Source organism: Lactuca saligna, chromosome 7 (genome assembly GCF_052625555.1).
Source record: "Lactuca saligna cultivar CGN05327 chromosome 7, ASM5262555v1, whole genome shotgun sequence".
NCBI classification, from domain to species: Eukaryota; Viridiplantae; Streptophyta; class Magnoliopsida; order Asterales; family Asteraceae; genus Lactuca; species Lactuca saligna.
In genome coordinates this window covers 28,366,083-28,384,878 of record NC_136423.1, presented here as the reverse complement: position 1 = coordinate 28,384,878, position 18,796 = coordinate 28,366,083, and the positions used below count along the sequence as shown (strand labels likewise).

General features: G+C 35.8%; 1 protein-coding gene across 1 annotated transcript; it reads left to right on the top strand.

Moving 5' to 3' along the window:
• Positions 1–2,756: 2,756 nt before the first annotated feature.
• On the top strand, positions 2,757–8,348 carry INT2 (inositol transporter 2). Its single transcript, XM_078963151.1, has 6 exons — positions 2,757–3,063; positions 3,154–3,224; positions 4,710–5,045; positions 6,102–6,209; positions 6,746–7,342; positions 7,543–8,348. The coding sequence occupies exons 1-6, from the start codon at positions 2,931–2,933 to the stop codon at positions 8,023–8,025; spliced, it is 1,728 nt and encodes a 575-aa protein (XP_078819277.1). The 5' UTR covers positions 2,757–2,930; the 3' UTR covers positions 8,026–8,348.
• Positions 8,349–18,796: the final 10,448 nt, after the last annotated feature.

Sequence of the window (18,796 nt, the reverse complement as noted above, 5' to 3'; positions counted from 1 at the left end):
TTATTTATTTCATAAAAAGTTTGTCCTATATACTAATCATCAAGCTCTACAATATTTCAACAACCAGTTTAAGATCAATTGTATGCATGGAAGACGGATTTCTTATCTACAACGTTTCTCTTTTGTATTGAAACATAAGTCTGGTGAACAAAATAAGGTAGCGGATGCTTTAAGTATGAGTGATGAATTGTTAGTCACTTTAAAATCTAGTATTATCAAGTTTGACCATTTTGAAAGAATTATATATGGATGATAAGGATTTCAAACAAATTTGGGAAAACCCAATCACACCACCAATGCTTAAATTGGATGGTTATATCTTTTATAATAATCATTTATGTATTCCCTACACTTCGTTACTAGAAGAGGTTATCAAGGAGTTACATGGATGAGGTTTAAGTGGATATTTTAGACGTGACAAGACATTTGATTTACTCGAGGAGCGGTATTGTTTGCCTTAATTAAGGTGTGACGTTGGAATATATGTGGCTAAATTTCTTGTATGTTATATTGCTAGGGGTCATGCTCAGAAATACCGATTTGTACACACCACTTCCCATTCCTGATGTCCTATGGGAAGACATTTCCATGGATTTTGTTCTTGGATTACCTAAGACAGCTAGGGGTAACAATTTCGTCTTTGTCGTGGTTGCTCAATTTTCAAAAATGGCACATGTTATCCCCTATAAAAAGACAGACAATGCTTCTAATACAGTTACGTCATTTTTTCGTGAAGTGTCTCCATTGTATTCCTTCCACGATTACTTCTGATCGAGAAACTAATTTTTTATTCACTTTTGGCGGACCTTATGACTTTTATTTCAGACAACACTACAGTATAAGACTTATTTTCATCAACAAACAAACAACCAAATGAAAGTTGTTAATAAAATTCTTGGTGATTTGATTAGGAGTCTTTGTGGAGATAGGCCTAAACAATGGGATCAACTTTTAGCTCCATCCGAGTTTGCATTTAACAATATGCTAAATAGATCCACTAGTAAAACCTATTTCCAAACCCTTTACTAGTGCCAGCACAAACATGCCGTTGATCTTATTGCTCTTCCAAAACTATTGTGTCATAGTGTCACAACTGAACATCTCGCTAAATAGATCGAGGAAGTCCAACTTGAAGTTACGAATCATTTGACTGCCTCTAATGCCAACTACAAATATGGACGAGACAAAAGTTGTCGGTAAAAGCTTCTTAATGTGGGTGATCATGTGATGATCTATTTATGGAATGAAAAGTTCCCGGTAGGTACTTATAACAAATTGAACATGAAGAAGATTGGACCTTGCAAAATCTAAAGGAAGATTAATAATAATGCTTATCTTGTCGACCTCCCTGATAACCTCTCTATTCCACCTTCAATGTTGCGGATTTGACAGAATTTAAACTAGTTGAGCCCTTATCCCACACTCGAGGACGAGTTTTTTTCAAGATGGGGAGAATAATGGGGATCCAATTAATACTAATGCTGAGAAAAGAAAGGAGTAAAGTACAAGCAAATTATCTTTATTTAAATGGAGTCTTTTCTTAACTTATTTCCAGTATTTACATTCCTAAATTATAAGTTTTAGAGTCCTAATAGGTTTATATTTTTAATCTCTCTCTCTCTCTCTCTCTCTCTCTCTCTCTCTCTCTCTCTCTCTCTCTCTCTCTCTCTCTCTCTCTCTCTCTCTCTCTCTCTCTCTCTCTCTCTCTCTCTGTATATATATATATATATATATACATATATATATATATATATATATATATATATATGTCTTATGTAATTTTATGCTTTTGACTGATATATTTTGACTGATATATATATATATATATATATATATATATATATATATATATATATATATATATATATATATATATATATTCATGTCTTATGTAATTTTATGCTTTTGACTGATTAATAAGAAAATAGTTGAATAAGGTTTTCTTCAATATGAGCATCGCATGTCTGACACACGAATGTTTCCACGGGTTTCCGTTGTGTTTGACAATACACAACCAAATTGTCTATTATGTGTAGTTTAGGCTATTTCAATTTGATGAAAATGTATCAACATAATTCGTTAAAGTTATTAAGTTGTAAATATATGTTTATTTTTTTATGTATTAAATTGTTGATGTATAAGTTAGTAAAGTGATTTTTTTTTTTTTTTTTTTTTTTTACATTAAGTTGGGAATGAGTGTCTAAAATATCGAATTAAGCTATAAATTAATGTTTAAAATTTTGTTGAATATTGATTTCTCTATTCATATATGAGTTTTAGAAGGAATGATATCGGGGATGGGGACACCAATTGTTGGTAGTGATGGTATGTGGTAGTTGGGAGTGATGGTTGTATAATTTGAGTCTAACTTCTATGAAGTTATGAATTAATGTATAATTAACTGTATTAATTTGTGAATTTTATGTACTAAATTCTAAATAATTATATTAAATTGTAAATGATTATTTTTCATTTTTATAAAACTTTTACTAATTTTTACGAATAAAAATATTAGATCATAAAAATCACAAATATTTATTCTTTTAACAAAAAAAATAACTAATTCAAAACTTTAATATATTTAATGAGTATTTAGTATTCACACTTTAATAAGGTTCTTTATATGATTCTTTTTTGATTATATATATATATATATATATATATATATATATATATATATATATATATATATATATATATATATATATATATATATATATATATGTATATTACGTTTTTAGCATATATTGTCTATAAATACACCCATTGGCCTCCCATTTTCTGTAACTCGTCTCGTTCTTATCGGTCTCCTCTTCCTCTCTGGTGCGCAAGCTTAAACCAAAGGGAGTACTTCTCGCATAACCTCTTATACCTTTCGCAAGTCCAGTTGTACGTTACGCATATCGAATTGTATATCATCAGTTGCCACAATGGAAGGAGGGATACATCCGGCGGACTCATCTGCGTTCCGCGAGTGTTTTTCGTTGGCATGGAAGAACCCTTACGTTCTTCGTCTTGCTTTCTCTGCGGGTATTGGTGGACTTCTGTTTGGTTATGATACAGGTAATCACTCCCTCTCTCTATATTTTTTGTATCTTACTTCATTTCTTTGTCGATCTTGTGGTTGATAGTGTTGGAGGTGTGATTGTGTAGGAGTGATATCTGGTGCGCTTCTTTACATCAGGGATGACTTCAAGTCTGTCGATAAGAAGACTGTTTTACAGGTGAGTCCGCCATTTTGCCTAACCCTATGGGTTGTTACGATTACACATAATCCAAGATGGTCAAATAGTCAACTTAAATTATACATTTAATGTTTAATAATTATATTATAAAATCATTTATTTTAATAAATAACATTTAATTATGGTATTTTTCGATGGTTCATTTAGGTAATTGACATACCAATAAAACAGTTACACGTCTAGACCTGATATTCAGGTTTAATCAGTTATTATTATTATTATTTTTTTTTTACTTTAATTGGTTCTGTTGATTTTTAAATATAGTAAATATTTCATTTCCATTTCTAATATATAAGTTTTTTTTTGGAATGAAAAATTTATTTACTAAATTATATGTTTAATCAAATGAAGAATACTAAGTGGATGTATTATTGTGGTGAATAAATATACTGAAATCAATTTAATATTTGGAAATAACTTATATCAAAGTATTTATTTTGATGTTAAAAGGTAAATAAAATATGTCAATTTTAATTATTTAGTGAAAAGGATATGCACGACGTTTTTGTTGTTCTGTTGCACCAATCGCGTTTTTCATGGGATTCACATATATTCTCTAATAATTAAATTTATATTATCTTTATTGATCCTAAGTTAAAACTAGAAAAGTTTTTTCTCCTTGTTTTATTAGTTTGGATCCTAAAAAGATAAAATAGTTAATACAATTCTACTTAAAAATTATATTTTACGATATCGTTAGTTATCTTTTTAGTATTTTAATATTCTGGATTTATGTGGACATGACAATTTTGCTTCAAGAAAAACCGGATGATATCGTTTTCAAACTTACATTAATTTATTGATTCTTTGAATATTTTCTATAAAAGAGTCCAAATTCGACACTTCAAGTGATAAAGAGAATCATAAAATAACTAACCATAATATTTTACAAGTTAGGAAACTAATAATTGTTATGTTTTAATGAAAATAAAATTAGAACTCATAAAATGACAAAATTACCCTTTTAAAGATTAAAAAAAAAATGTCGTGTAAAATGACAATGATTTATTTTTAAAAAATTATACACAATAATGTAAAATGACAAATTAACCTATGACCATACCCAATGATTGAGACTTGGTAAGGGTGAGATGGGAAAAAACCAACCAGAAGCACGTATGACCTACCAATTTTGAAGTGGGTTCTAGTCGCTTCGTTTTCACTCGAAAGGTCAAAGTCTTCACTTGGAACTTTATGTATTGAAACCAAGCCAGTCAAATCTCAGATGGACCACTTTACCCCTTCCTTTTATTTAAGATATATCTGAATTTGTTGTTTACATTTAAATTATCACTAGCTAGTCTAGTAGTCTTATCTTGACTTATGAAGTTATTATGCCAAGTTGATTTGACTATAGGGTTAACATTAGGAAATTAATAATAATTTTATTATTTTTAACATATGATACAAAACTCACTTTTTTTTTTTTTTTTTTTTTTTTTTTTTAAATGATGGTTTCAATAGGAGAGTATAGTGAGCATGGCGCTTGCCGGAGCAATTGTCGGAGCGGCGATGGGAGGATGGTTAAATGACCGTTATGGACGGAAATTCGCACTGTTAGTTGCGGATTTCCTTTTCTTTATTGGTGCGATCCTTATGGCGGCTGCACCCAACCCCAGTGTTCTGATTGTGGGCCGTATCTTTGTTGGACTGGGAGTTGGAATGGCTTCAATGACTGCTCCGTTGTACATATCTGAGGCGTCTCCTGCGAAAGTCAGAGGTGCTTTGGTCAGCACGAATGGGTTCTTGATCACCGGAGGCCAGTTTCTATCTTACCTAATCAATTTAGCCTTCACTAAGGTTAGGCAAAACAATATACATTACATTATTGTTGTTTGCTTGTTTGATGTGACATGTAATTTAGTTAAAACATATACTTATGTTAAATAATTGATACTTTTTCTAAAATGAAACCAAAAGAAAACAATGGCTTTAACTATCTAATAACTTTTTTCATATGTATATGTTAACAAAAATGATTTATTAATTTCAATATGATATGATATTTGCATTCATGATAATTTATACATATAAGCATTGATAAAAAAAAGTTCACTTTATTATATAAAACTAATAATAAGTTAAAGTTAAAACAGATTATTAAAGAATTTTGGGTAGTTAAAGTTTTCTTTCCTGTATACACAACCGACTTCAATGATTGCTTCAAAGAACCTCTTTTATATTTGGTGATTAAGTAAGCATGTGAAAAAGGATATAATGCCCCCACACCCCACCATATATCTTTTCCCCATCTTGTGGAAACAATCTACCATGGCCTCATTTGCAATGTGCCCCACGCAATCAATCCTACACCACATATACATGTATATGTGTATATATTTTCAATGCACCCATCATGTAAAGTCTCTTTAATTATGCTGTATATTTCAGAGGTATTTTGTTAATTTCACTTATTTTAATCACGTAAAACTAAAAAAGTTCTTAAAATCACTTGGTCTAGTGTGCTCTTTAGAACAATATAACTAAATTTAAGGGATATTTTTAGTCATTTCAAAATTACCGCATTTAAAGTGTATTTTCAGTAATTCATCTCCTATAAACAGTCCTTATATTGCCTAAATTCATTTCGTTTTGTCTAATAAAATCTTTTCTGTATAAAATATTTATTCAAAAAAACCCAACATCTTTGGCTCGTTATGCATGTATTCCCCTGCCAAATAGCAATCATGAATTCCCTAAAGTCGTTAAGTATCACATGTTTTGTCGTTACCTTTTTTTTCTTTTCTTTTTTCTTTTCATTTTACCAAATACAATTATTAAAAAACACAATATTTATTATTTTCATTTCAGCAAATACAATGATTAAAAAACATAATATTTATTCTCATTATTTAGGCACCGGGAACATGGCGTTGGATGCTTGGAGTTGCCGGACTCCCCGCCCTCTTGCAGTTCGTTCTCATGCTCGCTCTCCCTGAGTCCCCTCGTTGGCTTTACCGCAAGGTACAATTTTTTTTATTAGTGACAGATCTAGAAATTTCATCTATTTAAAAAATTCGAGTGTATTACACGGGTTTATTAAAAAAAAAAGTTTTGGAAACCATACAGACCATGTTCATTAAAAAAAATAATTAACGATTGAGTTTTTGACCTTTTGGTAAACCGTATGGACTATTTATGTAATTTGGTTTAAATTAAGTGTATACTAATAAAATTAATTAATATAAATTTACAAAAGAAATGTAATATCTACATTAATATACATATATATTATTTAATATATTAACAGAAAGAGAAATTCAAAAATAGAAATTTATTATGTACATTAATTAATATATTTATAAAATTAATTAGTATGAGGTAGCTTTTAATATGTAAGATTCGAATAAAAAAAAATTATAAAAATAACAAGTGGATATTAAATAATTTAAAAAATCTAGAAAATGATAAATGTTAAAATAAAAGAGAAAAAAACATATGGAGAAACCATTTTATATATATATATATATATATCACTGTGTATGTATTGATTGTGACAGGGTAGAGAAGAAGAGGCGATAACGATACTAAGAAAGATATATCCGGCGAGTGATGTTGAAGCGGAGATCGAAGCTCTCAAGGAATCGGTGGAAAAGGAGATTGAGGAAACAGGGTCGTCGGAGAAGATCAACATGATACAATTACTAAAAACAAGGACAGTAAGAAGGGGTCTAATCGCCGGAGTTGGGCTTCAGGTTTTCCAACAGTTCGTCGGAATCAACACCGTGATGTACTACAGTCCGACCATCATTCAATTAGCTGGAATTGCATCAAACCAGACCGCCCTCCTCCTCTCACTGGTGACAGCTGGGCTCAACGCCTTGGGTTCAGTTGTCAGCATTTATTTCATTGATCGGATTGGGAGAAAGAAGCTGTTGGTGATCAGTTTGATCGGTTGTGTGCTCTCGTTAGGGCTTCTTTCCGCCGTGTTTCATGAGACGACATCACATTCGCCGCCTGTTAGCGCGGTGGAGTCCTCCCACTTCGGTAACATCACCTGCCCGGCTTTCACTTCCGCCGGACCTTCTGCTTCCTGGAGCTGTATGAAATGCTTAAAGGGTTCTGATTGTGGATTCTGTGCTTCACAAACTGATAAGGTAAAAACCATACTTATTATTGACTTTTTTAGTCAAACTAACTAATCTTTAACTCCATAACGAATCATTCAATCTTTTGAGGAACAAAACTATAATCATTTCGAAGTTAAATTTACCCTAAAACGTATCAAATTATATCATCATCGAGTTCAAAATCTAAACCATTTGACCTTCAAAAACTACGTTCTTTTTTCTCACAGCTACTACCCGGTGCATGTTTAATCGAGAACAAAATCGTGAAGGACACGTGTCATGGTGAAGGCCGATTATGGTACACTCGAGGATGCCCGAGTCAATACGGATGGCTCGCACTGGTAGGTTTAGCTCTTTACATCATCTTCTTCTCACCGGGCATGGGAACAGTTCCATGGATTGTCAATTCCGAGATATACCCATTAAGATTCCGAGGTGTTTGTGGTGGAATCGCTGCTACATCAAACTGGATTTCAAATCTTATCGTTGCTCAATCATTCTTATCGTTAACTGAAGCCATAGGAACTTCATGGACTTTTCTAGGGTTTGGGGTTATATCAGTCATAGCATTGCTTTTTGTCATCATTTTCGTGCCTGAAACTAAAGGTTTACCCATTGAGGATGTGGAAAAGATGCTTGAGGAACGGGTTTTTCAGTTGAAGTTTTGGAAGAAAAGAACACCGGTTGTGAAGAAATCGACACAAGTTTGAACATAAAATAATGCATATTAATTTATGGTGTTTGATGCTTACCTTATAGTAGGTACGTAGATTATACTGCGATATTTAGCAGTGTTGAAAATTTGGTTTAGACTTTTGTAATAATAGACTATTAGAGGGATTGTGTTTTAATTCGTGTTTTTAGGTGTTTGATGTGATGAATAGCGTTTAAGGAAGTGTAGTTTTGTGCACAGTGTAACGGGTTTTATGATCTGTGCCACAACACTTCTTTATCAAGTGTTATTATTCATCGACTCAAATACCCTAATATTATTAGTACTTTATCGATTAATATAAAATGCATATTTATGGTGTTTGTTGTGTGCGATTTTTTCTGAATAATATGCTGCGTATTGAATACATTATCATCAGGTTGAGCTGAACGAGTAAGGTATTGACAGTATGAGGCTTGATACTATTAGGCCAAAGACGCTTAGATTTCTCTAAGAAAACATATGATATAAACTTGAATACGGTATAAAGTTGTTTAGAATTTGTTTGTATTGTCTACTTTCTCGATTTTATATTGGATTAGTATAAGTTTGTTGCTATCATTCCATATATGAGAAACCGTTGCTTCTAGAGAAACATGTTTAAAAGGATACGTACGGAGACAACGATGTGACCCAACAAAGTGATGGTAAAAAAGAAAAGTAAAGTGGAAAGCTTGGTGGCCCAAAAATTAAAGAAAGGTGTGGCTACATTTGGTTGTTGCTAAAAGTGGCAAGTTGAGTGGTGCCACAAATTTTTTACTAGTAGATAGATTATTTGGGACTTTTAGTAGTATTGAATTATTTGAATTAGAGCTTAATTAGAGGGATTGTGTTTTGTGTTTTAGGTGTTTAATGTGATGAATAACGTTCTAAGGAAATGTCTTTCCGTGTATAGCTAAGTTTCCTTATTGGGTTGTTATGGTCTATTCCCAAAACAGTTCTTTTCGTTGTTATTATTTATCGTGTGAAATACCTTAATATTACTTTATCTATATCTATAAGTATATAATGCATATTTATGATGTTTAATGCTCTTATAGTAGATATGTTATTATGCAACAATCATTGATATCAAATATTTAAATTAGACTTCAATATTAAATATTAGGCCATCAAGAATACTATCCACACTCCTGACGTGAGTTTTCTTGCAAATAAGCAAGAGGAAAGCACCACACCCGCTTTGGGGCACTCTCAATGCAACCACTGAGAGAGGAGAGGAGGGAGAAGCAAGAGAGAAATAAAGAGAATGCATGACATGGCATAATGTGGTATGGACTATAGCTCACAAGGACCGTGATGCCATGTAAGCACAACGCCATCCCCAAGGTAGTGTGCACGATCATGGCATCCATGCCACTTGGCCAAGACCTCATCGTGCCATATATACCTTATGGATTTAAAGGGTTGTATTTTCGTGTTTAAGGTGTTTGATGTATTGGATTGGTCCTAACCCTCGTACATGTTAACAAAATTAGGATCGGTTTACAACCATATACATTGATGAACTACGAAAACAAAATTTCTAGTGTAAAGTAATAAAAAAAATTACAAAATTATGCAATTAGTCCCTTTGGCTTGTCAAAATAGACTGACTAAGTACATCTAAGACACTATGCACTTTGTTCTTATGTTTGAGTTTTGTGTGGTCCGTCATTTAGATGCATAAAATTACTTTTATTGTCACATCCAGACTCCAAGGTATATTATTTATTTATTTTGAGAGCTATTGAGCAACTCGACGAGTTGGTTCCCCAACTCATCGAGTAGAGACTGATTGATCACGTGGGTCTAAATACTGACTCAATGAGTTAGAGAGCTGACTCGCCGAGTAGGCGCTGCGAGATGAAAGCCTAAATCTCTAGGTTTGGGACCTATTTAAGGAAACTTTGATGGGTTTTACACAAAATAACATCTTATGTGCTCATGCAAACCCTAAAGCATAGATCTAGGTTTCTCTATTGTACATGCAATTCATCCAAGACTTATGAACCCTAGATCTAGCATACATATTTCAAAATTGTCATAAGAAAATAGATCTAGATGATTACCTCTTCAACTATGGCTTGAATCTTCTTGTCTTGGAGCTTAGAGTCATAAATGTCACTCCTCTAATGGCTTACAAACATTGTGACATCCCCAAAATCTCGGCCAGAAAAGACCGATTTTCATTTATCCTTTTAAAATAAATTCAGAGTAAATCCTTTTGATTTGAAAGAGTTGCGGAATTTATTCCCAAAAACAAAACATGATAAAACAATGTTTACCAAAGCATTTCATAAAAGAAATGTATTTTTCATTATATAATCAAAACTCGGGGTGTCATATTCTGATATAGACCAATAAGCATAAACGATAACATTACAAGTCATTCAACAAATATTTACATATACAGACTTGTAAACAAAACAACTTGATGGTTCATCCATCTTACGCCCTTGCGCCACTTCCTGTAATACAAATAAAACTGAGTGGGTCAGGCTTGGGAGCCTGGTGAGCATATAGGGTTTTCAACCCACAATAAATAATTAAATTAATTATTATCAACCAACAATAACCTAGTTACCCATTCCCATTATTCTCACTTTACGTCCCTAAAATAACTAACACAAGGGACCTAATCTAAGAATATTTTCATCGGGGTGACAACACATGCTGCGGGGGTTCCTCAGCAATATAAGTCAAATAAGGCAACCATGAAGGGGATGGAATACAGTGAATGAACACCCAAGTTCATTAACACCTACAGGTTATGAGCCTGCTAGCGTTCCACTGGACTGTCTAGAAAAGTCCGTGGTCATCATCTAAATTCCGCTAGATGACTGGATCAAAACAACAACGAGGCCTCTCATCTGTTTATTACACACCAACTATCTACCCATGTTCTACCCAACATATTAGTAGATAAAAACATACATTTTTATACATATTTTCAAAACCTGTATAGCATGCTTGATCAATACATTTTCCATATAACAGATGAGGTACACACACATAACACGTATTTCATATAGAAATAATCAGATCTGTAAGATAGAAGAAAGTGAATATACATTCACACACATAACAACAAAATATACACACAACACGTATCTCGTATAAAATACTTCATAATTATACGTTAGGAGAAAGTAACAACGCACTCACACGAATAAACCACAATATACTTAATACACTCAAACTATACTTGTATTATTATTGCATTTATGAAAGGTAGTATACACTCACTTGATCAGAAGATGATCGGACAACACTACGACTTGCAAAAGTAGTAATCCTCAGCAGATCTGGAAGATCTCTACAAAAATCGAACTTCTCGCAGGCAGAGCTTCGGCTCGGAAACCGCACTTCTCGGGATCTTCGGGATATCGGGACTTACTTCGGGACTCGGGAATATTACCGGGGCTTCGGGGTATTTCTGGCACGCAAATCGAGGCAAAACGGGAGAGAGAATGGAGAAAAATAGCAAAGAAGCTGGCTGCCCTCGCATCCTATTTATAGGAGGCTGATGCCTCGGAGTACGCGGGGCGTACTGGTCCGAAATCGTCACTGCGTTCGTCATCCGAAGTCCTCGAGTGCGAATGTCGACATCTTCGCTGTACGCGTACACGAGTACGCGGGGCGTACTCCGGATGAGTCCGGTGACTCGCCTTCGGATAAGGCCGGATTTTCCAATTAAAATTAAATACAAATAATTTAATAAACTTCGGAAATTCATATCTTCTTCAGTACGAACTCCGTTTTCGACGTTCTTTATATCCACGCGAAGGTGAGACTACGCTCTACAAATTTCGTTTAGACTCCATCGGCTAATTTTGACTTTATTTTTATTATTTATTTTTAATAGGCGGGGATAGAAAATTTCGTTATAAATTCATAACTTCTTCGTTTGACGTCCGTTCTCGCCTAACTTTTTATCGCTTTGATACTAACAACGAGATCTTCGATTCTCGTTTAGATCACTAAGGTTAAATATCGCTCTAACGTAAATTTCACTTTTTACGTTATTCAGCGGTGCCGGTTCTGTCGCGAAACTTCGACAGGTCATAACTTCTTCGTTATAACTCGGATTTCGGCATTCTTTATATCCTCGGAAACCTTGTTTCAACTACTACAACATTATCTAAAGATATCAAGTTTATTTTACACTTAAACTTTGACGCTTGTTTTTATTCTTAATTAGTCAAACCACATAATTAAGCAATTAAGCACAAAACACATAATACTCAAATAATACACTTATATTATTTCAAAACGGGTTACAAAGGTTAACCTAGACTATCACATTGCTAAAAATGGCAAGCCCAGAAACACAGGCGTTACAAACACCACACAAGCAAGAGGATGATATTAGAGAGAGGGCAGAGGCACAATTTCGGCTATGAAGACTCCTAGGGTTTCAAGTGGCCGAAAATTGGATGCCTTGGGGTCTTATTTATACTGGTGATGCTAGGGTTTCCGTCAAAACCCTAATGGACAACTTAGGCCTTAAACAATCCAAGGAAACTTTTGGAATGGGCCATAATGGACGAAATTAGGATGGATACATCCCTAATTTCGTCCATGCCTAGTCCATGAGGCTCCTCAGCCCAATATTCAACTATCACACATTTGACAATTTAAATCCCCTTTATTTAATTAATGTCTTTTAGTCACATAATTAATTCTTTTCTAATATTAAACTATATGATTTCTTCTTTAATATATTATTCACATAATATATTAATAAACCATAATAACCTCTCTATTCATAAATCACCCTGTCAAGTTGGTTTGGTGAAGGCAACCCAAAAAGGATCATGCACAACCGGGTCAAGTACTTACAAAATCTAGTTACGGGCTTAGACACAAATCCAACAGTCTCCCAGTTGGATAAGTCTAGTAACTATAAATGCAAATACAATCTGATTAGCACTCGTAGCTCTTAAAGACGTTGTTGAACTCTGATCTTATCAATAACCTGTCCTTCAGATAAGGGATCTTATACTCCTCTATTCTAGATATTGTGCGGACAATTATATGGAATATAGTCATAATTAATGTCCAACATTTTGTTTCCTGATCTATGATTCGTCTGACATAGAACTTAATTGAACACATCAATTCAGTCCTGACGGGGCCCGGCACATAATTCAACCCAAATCATCGAGGGGCCATGATATCGCTTTTACCATCTTAAGATAAAAGGAACAGATAAACTTCGACTTATATGCATTTACTCTTCACTAATCAAATCATACACAATAGTGCGTTTTATAACATCAAGTTACTGATGCATTTACGCATTATCAATGCACAACCAATTAGCAAAAAATAAACTATATATCTAGGTTTTAAAACCATATGATATTATCGTCTTGCGATCACTCGAGATGAATCCCATGAAGTGATGTCGGCAAGTGCGGTTTTATGTTTCGCTTGCCGCAATGTACTCTCATTCTTTATCACATAAAATTTCCACAGGAACCTTATGGATGGCACAACTCCAAGGTCTCCAATGAAGTTCTTCAACCATATTGCCTCCTTTGATGTTTCGCTTGCCGCAATGTACTCTGATTCGCATGTTGAATCAACTATGGTCTCCTTCTTGGAACTTTTCCAAGTCACTGTTCCTCCATTTAGGGTAAAGATCCAGCCCGACTGCGAATGGTAGTTGGCCCTATCGGTCTGAAAACTGGCGTCACTGTACCCTTGCACCTTTAAGTCATCACTCCCATCGAGGACTAGAAACCATTCCTTGGTCCTCCGAAGGTACTTAATAATATTCTTGACTGTGGTCCAATGTGCTTTGTCAGGGTTCCCTTGATATCTACTGACCATGCTTAAAGCGAAGGCTAGATCAGGGCGAGTACAAGTCATAGCGTACATGATTAAGCTAACTGCGGAAGCGTAAGGTACTCAGCACATCTCTGCTATCTCGACTTCGGTACTCGGAATTTGAGTCTTACTAAACTTGGCATTACTTTGGATTGGTAACTCTCCTTTCTTGGAATTCGCCATACTAAAACGCTTTAGTACCTTGTCCAAGTAAGTATTCTGACTAAGTCCTATTTTCCTTTTACTTTTATTTCTCACTATCCTTATTCTCAAAATATAGGTAGCCTCTCCGAGGTCCTTCATATCGAAACACTTCCCAAGCCAGGACTTGACTTCCTGCAGCATCGAGATGTCGTTTCCTATGAGTAGTATGTCATCGACATATAATACGAGGAAGCTTACTATAATCCCACTAGCTTTGACATATACACATGATTCATCCTCGCTTCGCAGAAAACCAAACTCTTTGACTTTCTCATCAAAACAAAGATTCCATCTGCGAGACGCTTGTTTCAGTCCATAAATGGACTTATCAAGCTTACACACACTACTGGGATGCTTCGCATTGACAAAAGCCTATGGGTGACTCATGTAAACATCCTCAACTAACTTCCCATTAAGGAAAGCGGTTTTGACATCCATCTGCCATATTTCATAGTCATGAAATGCATCAAAGACCAGCATCACCCTAATAGACTTTATCTTCGCAACTGGTGAGAAGGTCTCATCATAATCAACTCTAGGAGTTTGAGTAAAGCCATTTGCAACCAATCGCGCCTTATAAGTGTACACATTCCCATCCATGTTGGTCTTCTTCTTGAAGATCCATTTGCACCCGATCCCCTTACGACCTGGCACATTATCAACCAAGCTCCATACTTGGTTATCGTACATGGACTGAATATCACTGTCTATCGCCTCTTTCCACTTTGCAGACTCCGAGCCTGCCATGGCTTCCTTGTAGCTGTTAGGTTTGTCCAAATTCACTAGTGTACTATCACTAATGAACGTATCACCCTCATTTGTTATATGAAAACCATACAACAAGGGTGGAACACTAACTGTACTGGAACGTCTAAGAGGTAAGGATTCAACAATCGGCTCAACCGGAGTTTCCTCCTCGGGTTGAGCGCCAGTGTTAGAGGTTCCTTCATCGCTCGACTCTTGAATCTCTTCAAGATCGATTTGCCTCCCACTGTCCCATTGGCGTATGAGTTCTCGCTCCCGGAAAACCCCTCTCCTCGCGAAGAAGACAACATTGTCACTTGGTTTATAGAAGAGATATCCAAAGGACTTCTACGGATAGCCGATGAAAATACACCGCTCACTACGAGGTTCGAGCTTGTCGTGAGTCTCTCATCTTACGAAAGTCTCGCAACCCCAAACCTTGATGTGTGCCAATGAAGGAACTTTCCCTGTCCACATCTCGTGAGGTGTTTTGGCAACCTTCTTGGTAGGGACTAAGTTAAGGATATAGGCGACAATCTCTAAGGCATACCCCCAGAATGAGATAGGTAGCGAAGCACGACTCATCATGGAACGAACCATGTATATCAAGGTTTGATTATGCCTCTCAGCCACACCATTCAACTGCAGTGTCTTAGGTGGCATCAATTGTGAAATGATTCCACATTCCCTAAGGTAGCCGTGGAATTCAAGACTTAGGTACTCTCCACCTTGATCAATTTGAAGCATCTTGATTTTCCTGCCTAACCGATTCTCCTCTTCATGTTTAAACTCTTTGAAATTTTACCCATATCTGCTATAATCATCGGTGAATGTCACATAAAAGCGGTTCACATCCCTTGTCGTGGATCTAACGGGCCCACACACATCGGTGTGTATGAGATCCAATAAACCCTCATCCCTTTCACAAGTGCCAGTGAAGGGTGACTTGGACATCTTTCTAAGTAAACAAGTCGTCATCGTCGCTAAGGTCGAATGACTTCAACACTCCATCCTTTTGGAGTTGGGCTACGCGTTTCTTGTTGACATCTCCAAGACAACAATGCCACAAGCATGCTTTATCCAAACTATTTGAAGAATTAATACACAACACATCATTTCCTAAATTATCTACAATCATCACAGTTTCATATATTCCATTACAAGCCAATGCTTCAAAATAGAAAACACCATTAAGATAAGCATAAATAGAACCCCTTTGATTATCAAATGAATATCTAAATCCTTTTCTCTATAAACCATGAAAAGAAATGATGTTTCTTGCCATATCTGGCGAATAGCAACAATTATTTAAATCTAAACCTAATCCATTACTAAGAACTAAAGAGTAAACTCCAATCTTGCTGACAAGCGACGATCTTCTATTTCCCATGATCAAGTTTATCTTCCCATGCTCCACATTCCTATTTCTTCTTAAGCCCTGCAAATCAGAACATATGTGAAAACCACATCCTGTATCAAGAACCCAAGAAATTTCATGCGATGAATCATTAGATTTAATAGTGTAAATACCTGCAAAGGATGGCTTGATCTTTCCATCCTTGATATCTTGTAGATACTTCAGGCAAATTCTTTTCCAATGCCCTATTTCATGGAAGTAGTGGCACTCTGCCTCCTTGGGGTTGGAGTTGGGTTTAGCAGAACCAGCCTTGGTTCCACTAGAGGAGGTACCTTCTTCAGAATTTCCCTTATGGTTTCTCTTTGAGGGAGCCTTCCTCTTCTTGCCCTTTCCTTGCCCAATTGCCAAGACTGGGGCAGCAACAGGAGTAGGAGTTGATGTAACAAATTTATCTTTAAGATTGCTATCAACAGTCCTTAGCAAGCCTTGAAGCTTGCTCAAAGTGACCTCTTCCTTATTCATGTGGTAGGTCATGCGGAACTGGTTGTAATAGGGAGGCAAAGAGTGAAGGATGATGTCGATTTCCAGCTCTTCATCAAAGTTAACATTTAACTTTAGCAAACGATCAACATATCTCTGCATCTTTTGCATATGAGCGATAAGGGACTCTCTGTTACCCATTTTGGAAGTGATCATTGAAGTGATGATCTCGTACCTTTCTTGCCTAGCGCTTTGGTGGTACCGGTCCAGCAAATCTTGATGCATCTCATAGGGATACATGTCCTCATAGGACTTCTGGAGTTCTGGAGTCGTAGTTGCCAGCATGATGCAATGGACTTTCGTAGCATCACGCTCATGGGCCTCAAAGGCAGCAAACTCATTGGCAGTGGCAGTCTTGAGGTTGATTTCCTTCAGCTTTTCAATGAGGACATACTCTTTGTCTTCATAACGAGTGACCATTCAGATGTTGCGGATCCAATCATTGAAATTGGACCCATCAAAGATCACTCTCCCACACAAGTTCATGAGTGAGAACGAGCCGGAGGAATTTGAGCCGGAAGCATTGTTGTTGACGTTTGATATCTAAAATAGAAAAAGACAAAGTTTGATTAGAAATGAATCCCCAATTAAACACCCAAATGAGAAATTAGGGCTAGGATCCAACAATATTATTTACAAATTAGAAGAGGGATGCAGTAATCTAACATGCAAATAATTTGAAGGTAAGTGAATGACGATTCACTAATTTTCCACCATGAAAAACGAAACAAAGATTAAGTTATAAATGTATTAAAAATTCCAAGATCTTTTGAGATTCATTGAACTTTTCAATGACATGTTTAAATCTCGATATGTTCATCAAGTTTGTGACTGGGATGCCGAGGATCATAAAGCGGGTTTGAATAACCATGCAAATGTACATGGTGCCCCCAATGTTACAGTCACCTATTCGACGTGCCAGTTAGCCACACACGCTCCATCGAACTATGACAAACATCAAGTCACCCTTTGCCAGCTTTTCTTAGAACCCAATTAGTGTGTCGGTTAACCACACACGCTCTACTAACATCTTAGCAAGGGTACTATAACAAACCGTTATTTCAAACCTATGTAATAGTGTAGGTCAGTTTGTACTTCATTTTAAATTAATAAAGAGAAATTTTGGCATACTGTGTATATTTACATAATTGACCCTCAAAAATAAATTATTAATTAATCTCAATTGGGATGAACCAAGGGATAGAGATTGTAACAAGGTTTCCAAAAATATAAAGAACACTAAAATGCGAGTTATAACGAAGAAGTTATGAATTTTTAACGGATTGTCCTGTCCAGGTCTGTTCAAAATAATAATATTAAAAATAAAGTCAAAATTATCCGATGAAGTCTAAATGAAAGTTGTAGAGTATAATTTTACCCATGTGTGCATATAAAGAACGCCAAAAATGGAGTTCGTATGCAAAAGTTATGAATTTTACAAGTTTTTGGCACAAAAATAAAGGAAAATAGGAAAAATCAGGAAATTCCGCATGAACAGTACATGCCACGTCACCCTCGCACGTGGAGGATGCTGATTGGACTGAAGCCATGCGTGGCACCTCCTGATTGGACCACAACCGAGGTCCACTTAGAAGCGGACAGCTTCACATGGGATGACCCGGAGACACCCCTCGGACACCCTCCTTCGCACGTGTCAGTCACCCATTGGACCGAAGTCTGGTCCAATCCGAGCCAGCCAGCAGCGAGCCTCCGGTCCGAAGAATCCCCCTCCCTTCGCCATCTGTTCTATGTGTGGCAGCCTCACATAGGCTTGGGTCCGAACCTTCGGACTACATATATAGCGTGCGAGGGCTTCCAATTTTTTTACACTTTTCACCCCTAAATTCATTCTCTTTCACACTTTCCAATCCCATAAGCTCATATACAACCCCTAAAGCCCCGATATCAAGTCTCGAACCCTAAGCAAGCCTTGTAGCCCTACGATTCCCGAAAAGTAACCTCTCTCCTATCGAAACTTTGCCTAATTTGAGCTGGTTTCTCAACAAATAAACTCCTTTTCATGAAACGAAACTCTGTCCGATTCACCATCTATCAAATGAGTTCATACCCCCGTATTTTCATAATTTCTACTATTTTAAGGGGGGAA

Coding starts and splice junctions, on each gene's coding strand:
- INT2 (XM_078963151.1), top strand. CDS start 2,931: ATGGAAGGAGGGATACATCCGGCGGACTCATCTGCGTTCCGCGAGTGT. Junction 3,064..3,153: donor TCTGTTTGGTTATGATACAG/GTAATCACTCCC, acceptor GTGATTGTGTAG/GAGTGATATCTGGTGCGCTT. Junction 5,046..6,101: donor TCAATTTAGCCTTCACTAAG/GTTAGGCAAAAC, acceptor CTCATTATTTAG/GCACCGGGAACATGGCGTTG.